Below are 16,887 nucleotides of genomic sequence, written 5' to 3'. Positions count from 1 at the left end.
AATATCCCCAAAATATCCCAAAATACCCAAAAAATCCACCCAGCACCTCCAAAGTACTGAAAAAACAAAAAAAAACCCCCAAAAAATCCCAAAATTCCACCCCAAACCCATCCGGGGCCAGGCCGTGCGCAAGCAGCTCTGGTGGGACCCCAAAAATTCCAAAATATCCCAAAATATCCCAAAAAATCCCCAAAATCCACCTAACAATTCCAAAATATCCAAAATACCCAAAAAACAAACAAACAAAAAAACCCCAAAAAATCCCAAAATTCCACCCCAAACCCATCCAGGGCCAGGCCGTGCGCAAGCAGCTCTGGTGGGACCCCAAAAATACCCAAAATATCCCAAAAATATCCCCAAAATCCACCCAACAACACCAAAATACCCAAAAAACCCCAACAAATCCAAAAAAATCCCAAAAACCCACCCCAAACCCATCCAGGGCCAGGCCGTGCACAAATAGCTCTGGTGGGACCCCAAAAAATACCCAAAATATCCCAAAATATCCCAAAAAATCCTCAAAATCCACTGAACAACCCCAAAATACCGAAAAACCCCAAAAAAATCCCAAAAAAATCCCAAAATTCCACCCCAAATCCATCCAGGGCCAGGCCGTGCGCAAGCAGCTCTGGTGGGACCCAAAAATACCCAAAATATCCCAAAAATATCCCAAAAAATCCCCAAAATCCACCCAGCACCCCAAAATACCAAAAAAAAGAAAAAAAACCCCAAAAAATCCCAAAAACCCACCCCAAACCCATCCAGGGCCAGGCCGTGCGCAAGCAGCTCTGGTGGGACCCCAAAATACCCAAAATATCCCAAAAATATCCTAAAATATCCCCAAAATCCACCTAACAATTCCAAAATATCCAAAATACCCAAAAAACAAACAAAAAAACCCCAAAAAAATCCCAAAATTCCACCCCAAACCCATCCAGGGTCAGGCCGTGCGCAAGCAGCTCTGGTGGGACCCCAAAAATATCCCAAAAATATCCCAAAAATATCCTAAAATATCCTAAAATATCCCAAAATATCCCCAAAATCCACCCAACAACCCCAAAATACCGAAAAAACAAAAAAAAACCCAAAAAATCCCAAAAATCCACCCCAAACCCATCCAGGGCCAGGCCGTGCGCAAGCAGCTCTGGTGGGACCCCAAAAAATACCCAAAATATCCCAAAATATCCTAAAATATCCCCAAAATCCACCTAACAACCCCAAAATACCCAAAAAAACAAAAAACAAACAAAAAAATCGCCAAAATATACCAAAAATCCACCCCAAATCCATCCAGGGCCAGGCCGTGCGCAAGCAGCCCTGGTGGGACCCAAAAAAATACCAAAAATATCCCAAAATACCCAAAAAATCCCAAAATATCCCAAAAATCCACCCCAAACCCATCCGGGCCAGGCCGTGCGCAAGCAGCTCTGGTGGGACCCAAAATATCCCAAAAATATCCCAAAATACCCCAAAAATCCCAAAAATATCTCAAAAAAACCCCCAAAATACCCAAAAATCCAAAAAAATCCCAAAATACACAAAAATATCCCCAAAATCCCCCCCAAACCCATCCAGGGCCAGGCCGTGCGCAAGCAGCTCTGGTGGGACCCAAAAAAATCCCAAAAATATCCCAAAGTACCCAAAAAATCCCCCCCAAAAACCCCCAAAATACCCAAAAAATCCCAAAAAATCCCAAAAATATCCCAAAATATCCCAAAATACACAAAAATCCCAAAAATATCCCAAAAATCCAGCCCAAACCCATCCAGGGCCAGACCGTGCGCAAGCAGCTCTGGTGGGACCCCAAAAAAACCCAAAATATCCCAAAATACCCAAAAAATCCCAAAAATATCTCCAAAAAAACCCCAAAATACCAAAAAAATCCCAAAATATCCCCAAATACACAAAAATCCCAAAAATATCCCAAAATATCCCAAAAATCCACCCCAAACCCATCCAGGGCCAGGCCGTGCACAAACAGCTCTGGTGGGACCCCAAAAAAACCCCAAAAAGCCCCAGAATATTCCAAAAAAACCCCCAAAAATCCCCAAAATATCCCAAAAATCCCAAAAAATCCCAAAATATCCCAAAAATCCCCCCAAATTCTGCCCCCCAGGGACACGGCCAACGCCGTGAAGGAGAAATTCGGGAAGAAGCTCTACGAGTCTCTGCTGGTGTAAGAACCCCCTCAAAAAAAAACCCAAAAAAACCCCAAAACACCCCAAAACCGCCCTGGGGACCCCCGGGGATTTTGGGGTGGGGTCTCCTCAGCTCCCAAACCCCCCAAAATTTTAGGGGGAACCTCCCGGACATGAACAAGATGCTGGACAGGGAGGATTTCACCATGATGAAGAGAGCCATCTTCGCCACCCAGGTCAGCCGGGGGGCTGGGACCCATTTTTGGGGAGCTGGGAACCCTTTTTGGGGGGCTGGGACCCCTTTTTGGGGTCTAGGAGCCATTTTTGGGGGGCTGGGTCCCGTTTTAGGGGGATTGGAACCTATTTTTGGGGGGCTGGGACCCCTTTTGGGGGGCTGGGACCCCTTTTTTGGTGGGCTGAGACTCATTTTTGGGATGGGGACCTATTTTTGGTGGGCTGGGAACCGCTTTTGGGGGGCTGGGACCCCCTTTTGGGGGGCTGGGATCTATTTTTGGGGAGCTGGGACCCCCTTTTTGGGGGGGTGGAACCTATTTTTGGGGGTCTGAGAACCCTTTTTGGGATGGGGACCCATTTTTGGGGGGCTGCACCCCCTTTTTGGGGGGCTACACCCCCTTTTGGGGGGCTGAGACCCTTTTATGGGGGATAGGAACCCATTTTTGGGGGACTAGGATCCATTTTTGGGGGGCTGGGAACCCTTTTGGGAGGCTGGAATCTATTTTTGGGGGGCTGAGACTAATTTTTGGGGTGCTGGGACCCCTTTTTGGGATGGGGACCCATTTTTGGGGGGCTGGGACCCCTTTTTGGGGGGCTGAAAGCCATTTTTGGGGGGCTGTGACCTATTTTTGGGGAGCTGAGACTCGTTTTTGGGGAGCTGGGACCCATTTTGGGGGGCTGGAACCCATTTTTGGGGAGCTGGGACCCCCTTTTTGGGGGGCTGCACCCCCTTTTTGGGATGGGGACCCATTTTTGGGGGGCTGCACCCCCTTTTTGGGGGACTGGAACCTATTTTTGGGGAGCTGAGACTCATTTTTGGGGGGCTGAGAACCCTTTTTGGGGTTCCTGGGTGCCCCTTTTTTGGGGTGATGGGGTTCCTGGGTCCCCCCATTTTTGGGAGGAGGAGATTTTGGGGTTCCCGCTGCCCCTTTTAGGAGAGATTTTGGGGTTCCTGCTGCTTTTTTTGGGGTAAAACCAGGAGAATTGGGCTGAAATTTGGGGTTCCTCGGTGCGTTTTTTTGGGGTCAGAGAAGCTTTAGGGGTTCCTGGGTCCCCCTATTTTGGGGTGATGGGGTCCTGGGTCCCCCCATTTTTTTGGGGAGGAGATTTTGGGGTTCCTGCTGCCCCTTTTGGGAGAGATTTTGGGGTTCCTGCTGCTTTTTTTGGGGTAAAACCAGGAGAATTGAGCTGAAATTTGGGGCTCCTGGGTGCATTTTTCGGGGCCAGCGACGCTTTAGGTGCCTCATTTTTGGGGTGTGGGGACATTTGGGGGTTCTGAACATTGGGGGGACCCCAAAATTTGTCCTCCCCCCCCCCCCCAGCGGCAGTCCTTCCCCCCCGTGTGCACCCACAACATGTTGGACGACGCCACCGACCCCATCCTGACCACGATCCGCAGGATCGGCCTCTTCAACAGCAGCAACGACCGCGTCAAGGTGGCACTTGGGGACACTTCTGGGGGTGGTGACATCGGGGGGACATGGGGACGTTGGGGGATGTGGGATTTGGGGGGTTTGGTGGGGATTTTGGGGGGTTTCATGGGGATTTGGGGGTGATTAGGGGGTTTTTAGGGGGTTTTGGGGCATCTGAAGCTCTTCACCAGCAGCAATGATCAGGTCAAGGTGGCACTTGGGGACAATTCTGGGGGGTGGTGACATCGGGGGGGACACGGGGACATTGGGGGGTTTGGGGGGTTTGGGGGGGTTTGGTTGGGATTTTGGGGGGTTTTATTGGAGTTTTGGGGGGTTTTGGGGCATCTGGAGCTCTCCAGCAGCAGCAACGAGCGCGTCAAGGTGGCACTTGGGGACACTTCTGGGGGTGGTGACATCGGGGGGGACACGGGGACATTGGGGGATGTGGGGTTTGGGGGGTTTGGTTGGGATTTTGGGGGATTTCATGGGGATTTGGGGGTTTTTAGGGTGTTTTTAGGGGGTTTTGGGGCATCTGGAGCTCTTCAACAGCAGCAATGACCGCGTCAAGGTGGCATTTGGGGACAATTTTGGGGGGTGGTGACATCGGGGGGGACACGGGGACATTGGGGGATGTGGGGTTTGGGGGTGCTCAGGGGGTTTTGGGGGGTTTCATTGGGATTTGGGGGTGATTAGGGGGTTTTTGGGGGGTTTTGGGGCATCTGGAGCTCTTCAACAGCAGCAATGATCAGGTCAAGGTGGCACTTGGGGACAGTTCTGGGGGTGGTGACATCGGGGGGGACACGGGGACATTGGGGCATTTGGGGTTTGGGGGTGCTCAGGGGGTTTTGGGGGCTTTTATTGGGGTTTTGGGGGTTTTTAGGGTGTTTTTGGGGGGTTTTGGGGCATCTGGAGCTCTTCAGCAGCAGCAACGACCGCGTCAAGGTGGCACTTGGGGACACTTCTGGGGGGTGGTGACATCGGGGGGGACACGGGGATGTTGGGGGGTGTGGGGTTTGGGGGGTTTCATTGGGATTTGGGGGTTTTTGGGGGGTTTCATGGGGATTTGGGGGTGATTAGGGGGTTTTTAGGGGGTTTTGGGGCATCTGGAGCTCTTCAGCAGCAGCAATGATCAGGTCAAGGTGGCACTTGGGGACAATTTTGTGGGGTGGTGACATCGGGGGGGACATGGGGACGTTGGGGTTTGGGGGGTTTGGGGGGTTTGGGGGGGTTTGGTTGGGATTTTTGGGGGTTTCATGGGGGTTTTGGGGCATCTGGAGCTCTCCAGCAGCAGCAACGACCGCGTCAAGGTGGCACTTGGGGACACTTTTGGGGGGTGGTGACATCGGGGGGACACGGGGACATTGGGGGTGTGGGATTTGGGGGTGCTCAGGGGGTTTGGTTGGGATTTTGGGGGGTTTTATTGGAGTTTTGGGGCATCTGGAGCTCTTCAACAGCAGCAATGGGCGCGTCAAGGTGGCACTTGGGGACACTTCTGGGGGTGGTGACATCGGGGGGACACGGGGACATTGGGGGATGTGGGTTTGGGGGTGCTCAGGGAGTTTTTGGGGGGTTTCATTGGATTTTTGGGGGGTTTCATTGGGGTTTTGGGACATCTGGAGCTCTTCACCAGCAGCAACGACCGCGTCAAGGTGGCACTTGGGGACACTTTTGGGGGGTGGTGACATCGGGGGGACACGGGGACGTTGGGGGATGTGGAATTTGGGGGGGTTTTGTTGGGATTTGGGGTTTTTTGGGGGGTTTCATTGGGGTTTTGGGGCATCTAGAGCTCTTCACCAGCAGCAACGACCGCGTCAAGGTGGCACTTGGGGACACTTCTGGGGGGTGGTGACATGGAGGGGACACGGGGACATTGAGGGACGTGGGGTTTGGGGGTGCTCAGGGGGTTTTGGGGGGTTTCATTGGATTTTTGGGGGGTTTCATGGGGGTTTTGGGGCATCTGGAGCGCTTCAACAGCAGCAACGAGCACGTCAAGGTGGCACTTGGGGACACTTCTGGGGGGTGGTGACATCGGGGGGGACACGGGGACGTTGGGGCATGTGGGGTTTGGGGGGGTTTGGTTGGGATTTTGGGGGGGTTTCATGGAGATTTGGGGGGTTTTAGGGTGTTTTTGGGGGGTTTTGGGGCATCTGGAGCTCTTCAACAGCAGCAATGATCAGGTCAAGGTGGCACTTGGGGACAGTTCTGGGGGTGGTGACATCGGGGGGGACACGGAGACGTTGGGGGATTTGGGGTTTGGGGGTGCTCAGGGGGTTTTGGGGGGTTTCATGGGGTTTTTAGGGGGTTTTAGGGCATCTGGAGCTCTTCAACAGCAGCAACGACCGCATCAAGGTGGCACTTGGGGACACTTTTGGGGGGTGGTGACAACAGGGGGGACACGGGGACATTGGGGGATGTGGGGTTTGGGGGGTTTGGGGGGGTTTGGTTGGGATTTTGGGGGGTTTTATTGGGGTTTTGGGGGGTTCTGGGGCATCTGGAGCTCTTCAACAGCAGCAACGACCGCGTCAAGGTGGCACTTGGGGACACTTCTGGGGGGTGGTGACACCGGGGGGACACGGGGACATTGGGGGATGTGGGGTTTGGGGGGGTTTGGGTTGGATTTTGGGGGGTTTCATTGGATTTTTGGGGGGTTTTTAGGGGGTTTTGGGGCATCTGGAGCTCTTCCACAGCAGCAACGAGCGCGTCAAGGTGGCACTTGGGGACACTTCTGGGGGGTGGTGACATCGGGGGGACACGGGGACATTGGGGGATGTGGGGTTTGGGGGGGTTTGGGGGGTTTTGGGGGGTTTGGTTGGGATTTTGGGGGGTTTCATGGGGGTTTTGGGGGGTTTTGGGGCATCTGGAGCTCTTCAGCAGCAGCAACGAGCGCGTCAAGGTGGCACTTGGGGACACTTTTGGGGGGTGGTGACATCGGGGGGACACGGGGACGTTGGGGGATGTGGGGTTTGGGGGTGCTCAGGGGGTTTTTGGGGGGTTTCATGGGGATTTGGGGGTGATTAGGGGGTTTTGGGGGGGTTTTGGGGCATCTGGAGCTCTTCAGCAGCAGCAACGACCGCGTCAAGGTGGCACTTGGGGACACTTCTGGGGGTGGTGACATCGGGGGGGACACGGGGACATTGGGGGATGTGGGGTTTGGGGGTGCTCAGGGGGTTTTGGGGGGTTTCATTGGATTTTTGGGGGGTTTCATGGGGGTTTTGGGGCATCTGGAGCTCTTCAACAGCAGCAACGACCGCGTCAAGGTGGCACTTGGGGACATTTTTGGGGGGTGGTGACATCGGGGGGGACACGGGGACGTTGGGACATGTGGGGTTTGGGGGGTTTCATTGGGATTTGGGGTTTTTTGTGGGGTTTCATGGGGGTTTTGGGGGGTTTTGGGGCATCTGGAGCTCTTTACCAGCAGCAACAACCACGTCAAGGTGGCACTTGGGGTGGGAATTTGGAGGATTTTAGGGTTTTGGGGTGGGAATTTTGGGGTTCAGATAAAAATTTTGAGGTTCTGGGATGGGAATTTGGAGGATTTTGGGTTTCTGGGGTGGGAATTTAGGGGTGCAGATCAGGATTTTGGGGTTCTGGGATGGGAATTTGGAGGATTTTGAGGTTCTGGGGTGGGAATTTGGAGGATTTGAGGTTTCTGGGGTGAGAATTTTGAGCATTTTGGGTTTCTGGGGTGGGAATTTGGAGGATTTTGGGTTTCTGGGGTGAGAATTTGGAGGATATTGGGTTTCTGGGGTGGGAATTTGGAGGATATTGGGTTTCTGGGGTGGGAATTTGGAGGTTTTGAGGTTCTGGGATGGGAATTTGGAGGATTTTGGGTTTCTGGGGTGGGAATTTGGAGGATTTTGGGTTTCTGAGATGGGAATTTGGAGGATTTTGGGTTTCTGGGGTGGGAATTTCGGGGTTCAAATCAGGATTTTGATTTCTGAGAGGGAATTTTGGGGTTCTGGGCTGGGAATTTTGGGGTGCAGATCAGTAATTTGGGGTTCTGGGTTGAGAATTTGCAGGATTTGGGGTTTCTGGGGTGGGAATTTGGAGGATTTTGGGTTTCTGGGGTGAGAATTTTGAGGATTTTGGGTTTCTGAGGTGAGAATTTTGAGCATTTTGCGTTTCTGGGGTGGGAATTTCAGGGTTCAAATCAAGATTTTGATTTCTGAGAGGGAATTTTGGGGTTCTGAAGTGGGAATTTCAGGGTTCAGATCAGGATTTTGGGGTTCTGGGATGGGAATTTGGAGGATTTTGGGTTTCTGGGGTGAGAATTTTGAGGATTTTGGGTTTCTGGGGTGGGAATTTTGAAGATTTTAGGTTTCTGGGGTGGGAATTTCAGGGTTCAAATCAAGATTTTGATTTCTGAGAGGGAATTCTGAGGTTCTGGGCTGGGAATTTCGGGGTTCAGATCAGGATTTTGTGGTTTGGGGTGGGAATTTCGGGGTGCAGATCAGGATTTTGGGGTTCTGGGGTGGGAATTTGGAGGATTTGGGGTTTCTGGGGTGGGAATTTGCAGGATTTGAGGTTTCTGGGGTGAGAATTTTGAAGATTTTAGGTTTCTGGGGTGGGAATTTCAGGGTTCAAATCAAGATTTTTGATTTCTGAGAGGAAATTCTGGGGTTCTGAGGTGGGAATTTCGAGTTTCAGCTCAGAATTTTGGGGTTCTGGGGTGAGAATTTTGAGGATTTGGGGTTTCTGGGGTGAGAATTTCAGGGTTCAAATCAGAATTTTGATTTCTGAGAGGGAATTTTAAGGTTCTGGGCTGGAAATTTCCGGGTTCAGCTCAGAATTTTGGGGTTCACCCCCTTTTCCCCCCTCCCCAAGATCATCTTCCACCCCGAGTTCCTGTCCTCCACCAGCCCGCTGCTCCCCGTGGACTACGAGGAGTTCGTCCGGGGTTGCCACCTCGGCGTCTTCCCCTCCTACTACGAGCCCTGGGGCTACACCCCAGGTAAATCCCCCCTCGGGGGGGGTCCCCGAGTCCCCGTGCCCCCCAAAACCCCCCGTGACCCCCCAAATCTGCCCCCCAGCCGAGTGCACGGTCATGGGCATCCCCAGCGTCTCCACCAACCTCTCGGGCTTCGGCTGCTTCATGGAGGAGCACATCGCCGACCCCTCGGCCTACGGTCAGTGGGGGGACCCCAAAATATTGGGGGGGGTCCCAAATTTTGGGGGGGGACGACAAAATTTAGGGGCGGGGCAAAATTCTGGGGGTTCAACAAAAATCTGGAGGTGGGCCCTCAAAATTCTGAGGGGTTCAACAAAAACCTGGGGGAGATCCAAAATTCTGGCAGGGGGACCCCAAATTCTGAAGGGGACCCAAAAGCCAGGGGTGACCCCAAAATCTTGGGGGGGTCAACAAAAAACTGGGGGGGCCCCAAAAATCTGGGGGGGGTGGGCCAAAAACTTGAGCGGGCCAAGAAAAACTTGGGAGGGGATGTAAAATCTGGGAGGGGACCCAACAGCTCTCCCGGTTCCCTGTCCCCATGTCCTTGTTCCCATGTCCCCATCCCTGTCCCCATGTCCCTGTCCCTGTCCCCATCCCCATGTCCCCATCCCCATGTCCCTGTCCCCATCCCTGTCCCCATCCCCATATTCCCATCCCCATGTCCCCATCCCCATGTCCCCATGTCCCTGTCCCCACGTCCCCATCCCCATGTCCCCATCCCCATATCCCCATGTTGCCATCTCCATGTCCCCCTGTCCCTGTCCCTGTCCCCATGTCCCTGCCCCATGTCCCTATCCCCATTCCTGTCCCCATGTCCCCATCCCCATGTTCTCATCCCTGTCCCCATGTCCCCATTTGCCATCTCCACGTCCCTGTCCCCATCCCTGTTCCCAATGTCCCTATGCCCATGTCCCTGTTCCCGTCCCCATTCCTGTCTGCACGTCCCCATGTCCCCATCCCAATGTCCCTGTCCCCATGTCCCTGTCCATGTCCCCATCCCCATATCCCCATGTCCCAGTCCCCATGTCCCCATCCCTGTCCCCGTGTCCCCATCCCCGTCCCCATGTCCCCATCGCTGTCCCCCTCCCCATGTCCCCATGTCCCTGTCCCCATGTCCCTGTCCCCATGTCTTTCCCATGTCTGTCCCATGTGTCCCCATCCCTGTCCCCACATCCCCGTGTCCCCATGTCCCCATCCTGTGTCCCCATCTCCATATCCCCATGTCCCGTCCCCGTGTCCCCATCTCCATGTCACCATCCTTGTCCCCATCCCAATGTCCCCATGTCCCTGTCCCAAACCCTGTCCCCATCTCCATATCCCCATCCCTGTCCCCACGTCCCCATGTCCCCATCCCCATGTCCCCATCCCTGTCCCCATCTCCATGTCCCCGTGTCTCCATCGGTGTTCCCATATCCCCATCCCCATGTCCCCATCCGTGTCCCCGTGTCCCCATCCCTGTCCCCATCCCTGTCCCCATGTCCCCATGTCCCCGTCCCCGTGTCCTCATCCCTGTCCCCATGTCCCCATTTGCCATCTCCATGTCCCTGTCCCCATCCCTGTCCCCATGTCCCCATATCCCTGTCCCTGTCCCCATGTCCCCGTGTCCCCATGTCCCCACCCGTGTCCCGTGTCGGAACGTGTCCGTGCCCGCAGGGATCTACATCGTGGACCGGCGTTTCCGTGCCCCGGAGGAGTCGTGCGCGCAGCTGACGGCGTTCCTGTACGGCTTCTGCCAGCAGAGCCGGCGGCAGCGCATCGTGCAGCGCAACCGCACCGAGCGCCTCTCCGACCTGCTCGACTGGAAGTACCTGGGCCGGGTGAGAGGGGCCACAGACCCGCCCAGAGCTTCTCCTTGGAGCTTTGGAGGGACTCTTGGGGTCTTGGAGGGGTTCCTGGAGGTCCTAGAGAAGTTCCTCGGGGGTTTGGAGGCATCTCAGAGAGGTTCAGAGGGGTTCCTGGAGGTCCTAGAGAAGTTCCTTGGGGGTTTGGAGGCATCTCAGATGGGTTTGAGGAATCTCAGAGGGGTTTGGAGGCATCTCAGGGGGGTTTGGAGGCATCTCAAAGGGGATTGGGGGCATCTTGGGGGGGTTGGGGGCATCTCAGGGGGGTTTGGAGGCATCTCAGAGGGGTTTGGAGGCATCTCGGGGACCTTGGAGACATCTCAGAGGGGTTTGAGGGCATCTCAGAGGGGTTTGGAGGCATCTAAAGGGGGTTTGAGGGAATCTCAGAGGGGTTTGGAGGCTTCTCAGATGGGTCTGAGGAATCTCAGGGGGGTTTGAGGGCATCTCAGAGGGGTTTGGAGGAACTTTTTGGGTCTCGGAGGGGTTCCTGGTGGTCCTAGATGGGTTTTTTGGGTCTTAAATGGGGTTTTGAGGGGTCTCTGGTGGTCTTTGAGAAGTTCCTTGGGGGTTTGGAGGAATTCTTTGGGTCTCGGAGGGGTTCCTGGAGGTCCTTGAGAAGTTCCTCGGGGGTTTGGAGGCATCTCAGGGGGGTTTGGGGGCATCTCAGAGGGGTTTGGAGGCATCTCAGAGGGGTTTGAGGAATCTCAGGAAGGTTTGAGGGCATCTCAGAGGGGTTGGAGGCATCTCAGGGGGTTTGAGGGCATCTCAGAGGGGTTTGGAGGCATCTCAGAGGGGTTTGGAGGAACTCTTTGGGTCTTGGAGGGGTCTCTGGAGGTCCTTGAGAAGTTCCTTGGGGGTTTGGAGGCATCTCGGGGGGGTTTGGAGGAACTTTTTGGGTCTCGGAGGGGTTCCTGGAGGTCCTTGAGAAGTTCCTCGGGGGTTTGGGGGCATCTCAGAGGGTTTTGGGGCATCTCAGAGGGGTTCGGAGGCATCTTAGAGGGGTTTGGGGGCATCTCAGAGGGGTTTGGAGGAATTCTTTGAGTCTTGGAGGGGTTCTTGGAGGTCCTAGAGAAGTTCCTTGGGGGTTTTAGGGCATCTCAGAGGGGTTTGGAGGCATCTCAGAGGGGTTTGGAGGGGTTTCTGGAGGTCCTTGAGAAGTTCCTTGGGGGTTTGGAGGCATCTCAGGGGGTTTGGGGTCTCTGGGGTGGTCTCTGGGATGGTTTTTGGGGGTCTCTGGGTGGTTTTGGGGGGAGTTTTTTGGGATGTCTCTGGGGTGGTTTTGGGGGTCTCTGGGGATGGTTTTTGGGGGGTCTCTGGGGTGGTTTTTGGGGGGAGTTTTTGGGGTGGTTTTTGGGGTCTCTGGGATGGTTTTTGGGGGTCTCTGGGGTGGTTTTTGGGATGTCTCTGGGGTGGTTTTTGGGGGTCTCTGGGTGGTTTTGGGGGGAGTTTTTGGGGTGGTTTTTGGGGGGAGTTTTTGGGGTGGTTTTTGGGATGTCTCTGGGGATGGTTTTTGGGGGGAGTTTTTGGGGTGGTTTTTGGGGGGAGCTTTTGGGGTGGTTTTTGGGGGTCTCTGTGTGGTTTTGGGGGGAGTTTTTGGAGTGGTTTTTGGGGTGTCTCTGGGATGGTTTTTGGGGGTCTCTGGGTGGTTTTTGGGGGGTCTCTGGGGTGTTTTTTGGGGGTCTCTGGGTGGTTTTTTGGGGGTCTCTGGTGTGGTTTTTTGGGGGAGTTTTTGGGATGGTTTTTGGGGTCTCTGGGGTGGTTTTGGGGGTCTCTGGGGGGTTTTTGGGGGTCTCTGGGGGTTTTTTTTGGTAGTCTCTGGGGTGGTTTTTGGGGTTTCTCTGGGATGGTTTTTGGGGTCTCTGGGGTGGGTTTTGTGGGGAGTTTTTGGGGGTCTCTGGGGTGGTTTTTGGGGGTCTCTGGGGTGGTTTTTGGGGGTCTCTGGGGGGTTTTGGGGGGCAGTTTTTGGGGTGGTTTTTGGGGGTATCTGGGATGTTTTTTGGGGGGAGTTTTTGGGATGGTTTTTGGGGGTCTCTGGGTGGTTTTGGGGGGAGTTTTTGGGGTGGTTTTTGGGGGTCTTTGGGGTGGGGTTTTTTTGGGGGTCTCTGGGGTTTTTTTGGGGGTCTCGGGATGGTTTTTGGGGGGGTCTCTGGGGTGGTTTTTGGGGGTCTCTGGGGGGTTTTTGGGGAGTCTCTGGGTGGTTTTGGGGAAGTTTTTGGGGTGTTTTTTGGGTGTCTCTGGGGTGGTTTTTTGGGGGGTTTTTGGGGGAGTTTTTGGGGTGGTTATTGGGGTGTTTCTGGGATGGTTTTTGGGGGTCTCTGGGATGGTTTTTGGGTGTCTCGGGGTGGTTTTTTTGGTGTCTCTGGGGTGGTTTTTGGGGTCTCTGGGGTGGTTTTGGGGGGAGTTTTTTGGGGGGTTTTTGGGGGGAGTTTTTGGGATGGTTTTTGGGGGTCTCTGGGTAGTTTTTGGGGGTCTCTGGGGTGGTTTTTGGGGGTCTCTGGGGTGGTTTTTTGGGGGGTTTTTGGGTGTCTCTGGGATGGTTTTTTTGGGGTGTCTCTGGGGGGTTTTTGGGGGTCTCTGGGTAGTTTTTGGGGGGCTCCTGACCCGTCCCCCCCAGTACTACACCTTCGCCCGGCGCATGGCCCTGGCCAAGGCCTTCCCCGAGAACTTCACCTACGAACCCCCCGAGGCCGCGGCTGTGAGTGACCCCAAAACCCTGGGGGGACCCCAAAACCCTGAGGGACCCCAAAACCCAGGGGGACCCCAAAACCCGGGGGGACCCCAAAACCCGGGGGGACCCCAAAACCCTGGGGGGACCCCAAAACACTGTCACCACTTTCCCCTTTTTTCTCCATTTTTCCTCTCTTTTTTTCCCTTTTCCCCCCTATTTTCCCCTTTTTCTCCCATTTTCCCCCATTTTTTCCCTTTATTCCCCTTTTCCCCTATTTCCCCTTTCCCCCCATTTCCCCCCTATTTTCCCCCCTTTTTCCCCGCTTTTCCCTCAACTCCTCTTTTTCCCCCTTTTCCCCCATTTTCCCCTTTTATTCCCCATTTTCCCCCCATTTCCCCCCATTTTCTCCCCTTTTATTCCCCATTTTCTCCCCCTTCCCCCATTTTCCCCCTTTTCCTCCCTATTTTCCCTTTTTTATCTCCTTTTCCCCCTGTTTTTCTCCCATTTCCCCCCTTTTATCCACTTCCCCTCTTTATACCCCGATTTCCCCCTTTTATTCCCCAAATTCCCCGGTTTTCCCCCCTATTTTCCCTTTTATTCCCCTTTTCTGCCCTTTTATCCCCTTCCCCCCCGTTTTTCCCCCCTTTTATCCCCTTCCCCCCTATTTTCCCTTTTCCCCCCCTTTTATTCCCTTTTTATCCCCTTCCCCCATTTTCCCCCCTTTTATCCCTTTCCCCCCCTTTATACCCCAATTTCCCCCCTTTTATTCCCCTTTTTCCCCCTTTTATCCCTTTCCCCCCCTTTTTCCCCCCTTTCCCCCCCATTTTTCCCCCCTTTTATTCCCCTTTTCCCCCTATTTTCCCTTTTCCCCCCCTTTTATTCCCCTTTTATCCCCTTCCCCCATTTTCCCCCCTTTTATCCTCTTCCCCCCCTTTCTACCCCAATTTCCCCCCTTTTATTCCCTTTTTCCACCTTTATACCCCAATTTCCCCCCTTTTATTCCCTTTGTTCCCCCTTTTATTCCCCTTTTCCCCCTGTTTTTCCCCCCTTTCCCCCCTATTTTCTCTTTCCCCCCCTTTTCCTCCCCCTTTTATTCCCCTTTTCCCCCCTTTTATCCCCTCCCCCCCGTTTTTCCCTCCTTTTATCCCCTTCCCCCCCTTTCTACCCCAATTTTCCCCATTTTATTCCCCTTTTCCCCCCCTTTTATTCCCTTTTTCCCTCTTTTATTCCCCTTTCCCTCCTTTATACCCCAATTTCCCCCCTTTTTTCTCCCCTTTTATTCCCCAAATCCCCCCGTTTCCCCCCCCTATTTTCCCTTTTTCCTCTCTTTTATTCCCCTTTTTCCCCCTTTTATCCCCTTCCCCCCCATTTTTCCCCCCTTTTATTCCCCAAATCCCCCCCTTTATACCCCAATTTCCCCCTTTTATTCCCCTTTTTCCCCCTTTTATCCCCTTTCCCCCCCATTTTTCCCCCCTTTTATCCCCTTCCCCCCCTTTATACCCCTATTTCCCCCCTTTTATTCCCCTTTTCCCCCCTTTTATTCCCCTTTTTCCCCCTTTTATTGCCCTTTTTCCCTCTTTTATTGCCCTTTTCCCCCCTTTTATTCCCCTTTTTCCCCCTTTTATTGCCCTTTTTCCCCCTTTTATTGCCCTTTTTCCCCCCTTTTATTCCCCTTTTTCCCCCTATTTTCCCTTTTCCCCCCTTTTATTCCCCTTTTATCCCCTTCCCCCCGTTTTTCCCCCCTTTTATCCCTTTCCCCCCTTTCTACCCCAATTTCCCCCCTTTTATTCCCCTTTTCCCCACTTTTTACCCACTTTTCTCCCCTTCCCCCCTTTATACCCCAATTTCCCCCTATTTTCCCTTTCCCCCCCGTTTTTACCCCATTCCCCCCCATTTTTCCCCCCTTTTATCCCCCTTCCCCTCCTTATACCCCAATTTCCCCCTTTTATTCACTTTTCCCCCCAATTTTTCCACCCTTTTATCCCCTTTTCCCCACTTTTCCCCCCCTTTAATCCCCTTCCCCCCCTTTATACCCCAATTTCCCCCCTTTTATTCCCCTTTTCCCCCCTTTCCCCCCCATTATACCCCAATTTCCCCCTTTTATTCACTTTTCCCCCCATTTTTCCCCCCTTTTATCCCCTTTCCCCCCTTCCCCCCCGTTTTTCCCCCCCTTTTCCCCTATTTTCCCCCTTTTATTCCCCTTTTCCCCCCTTTTTCCCCCTTTTTCCCCCAATTTCCCCCCTTTTTTCCCCCAAATTCCCCCTTTTTCCCCCCAAACCCCCCCCAGGGGTTCCGCTACCCCCGGCCCGCCTCGGTGCCGCCGTCCCCGGCGCTGTCGCGCCTCTCGAGCCCGCGGCACAGCGACGATGACGATGAGGAGCGCTACGATGAGGAGGAGGAGGCGGCGAAGGACCGCGCCAACATCCGCCGGCCCCCGAGCCCCCCCGGGCTGCCCCCCACCCGCAACTGACCCCCAAATTGGGGAGGGGGCTCCTCCTCACCTCCCCCCTACCCGCAACTGACCCCCCAATTGGGGAGGGGGCTCCTCTTCACCCCCCACCCACAACTGACCCCCCCAAATTTGGGGAGGGGGCTCCTCCTCACCCCACACCCAACACCCACCCCCCGAAATTGGGGAGGGGGCTCCTCCTCACCCCCCACTGACCCCCCCGAATTTGGGGAGGGGGCTCCTCCTCATCCCACACCCGCAACCGACCCCCCCGAAATTGGGGAGGGGGCTCCTCCTCACCCCCCACTGACCCCCGAATTGGGGAGGGGGCTCCTCTTCATCCCCCATTGACCCCCCCGAAATTTGGGGAGGGGGCTCCTCTTCATCCCCCATTGACCCCCCGAAATTGGGGAGGGGGCTCCTCTTCATCCCACACCCACAACCGACCCCCCGAAATTTGGGGAGGGGGCTCCTCCTCACCCCCCACCCGCAATCGACACCCCGAAATTTGGGGAGGGGGCTCCTCCTCACCCCCCACCCACAACCGACCCCCCCCAAATTTGGGGAGGGGGCTCCTCCTCACCCCCCACTGACCCCCCCAAATGTGGGGAGGGGTCTCCTCCTCACCTCCACCCACCCACAACCGACCCCCGGAATTGGGGAGGGGGCTCCTCCTCACCCCCCACCCGCAACTGACCCCCGAAATGTGGGGAGGGGGCTCCTCTTCATCCCCCACCCAACACTGACCCCCCCAAATTGGGGAGGGGGCTCCTCCTCACCCCCCACTGACCCCCCCAAATTGGGGAGGGGGCTCCTCTTCATCCCACACCCACCCACAACCGACCCCCAAATTGGGGAGGGGGCTCCTCCTCACCTCCCCCCCCCCCTCCCCACCATGCCGGACTCGCAAAAAACCCAAAAACCCAAAAAAAAACGGGGGGAAAGAGGAGGAATTTGGGGAGGGGTCCCCAAAATTCGCCCCCCGCCTCATTTCAGTGCCTGGCCTCGAGGGGGGGGGGCCCTCTCGGTGTTGTTTTATTTTATTTTTTGGGGTTTTTTTTTGGTTTTTTGGGGGGGGGTCCCCGCGCCCCCTCCCCACAATCACACTCCAAACCCCCCCCCCCAAAATGTGGGGCTGGGGGGGGTCCCCACATCCGTCCGACCCCCCCCCGGCGCAGCGGATGAATAAAGGTGCTT

At 54.8% G+C, this 16,887-nt stretch overlaps 1 protein-coding gene across 1 annotated transcript in view; it reads left to right on the top strand.

Annotated features, from left to right (window-relative positions):
- Nucleotides 1-15,788, top strand: part of GYS1 (glycogen synthase 1) — a 47,481-nt gene extending 31,693 nt beyond the window's left edge. Inside the window, exons 10-17 of the mRNA XM_072921577.1 lie at nt 2,117-2,176; nt 2,296-2,374; nt 3,695-3,808; nt 8,609-8,735; nt 8,815-8,910; nt 10,386-10,549; nt 13,188-13,268; nt 15,529-15,788. Of these exons, the coding sequence (XP_072777678.1) occupies nt 2,117-2,176; nt 2,296-2,374; nt 3,695-3,808; nt 8,609-8,735; nt 8,815-8,910; nt 10,386-10,549; nt 13,188-13,268; nt 15,529-15,711 (904 nt within the window). The 3' untranslated portion in view covers nt 15,712-15,788. The remainder of the gene's footprint in view (nt 1-2,116; nt 2,177-2,295; nt 2,375-3,694; nt 3,809-8,608; nt 8,736-8,814; nt 8,911-10,385; nt 10,550-13,187; nt 13,269-15,528) is intronic.
- Nucleotides 15,789-16,887: the final 1,099 nt, after the last annotated feature.

This window comes from Taeniopygia guttata, chromosome 37 (genome assembly GCF_048771995.1).
Source record: "Taeniopygia guttata chromosome 37, bTaeGut7.mat, whole genome shotgun sequence".
Lineage (NCBI taxonomy): Eukaryota > Metazoa > Chordata > Aves > Passeriformes > Estrildidae > Taeniopygia > Taeniopygia guttata.
The sequence above is the reverse complement of the archived record's forward strand: the minus strand, read 5'-3'. Positions and strand labels throughout refer to the sequence as shown.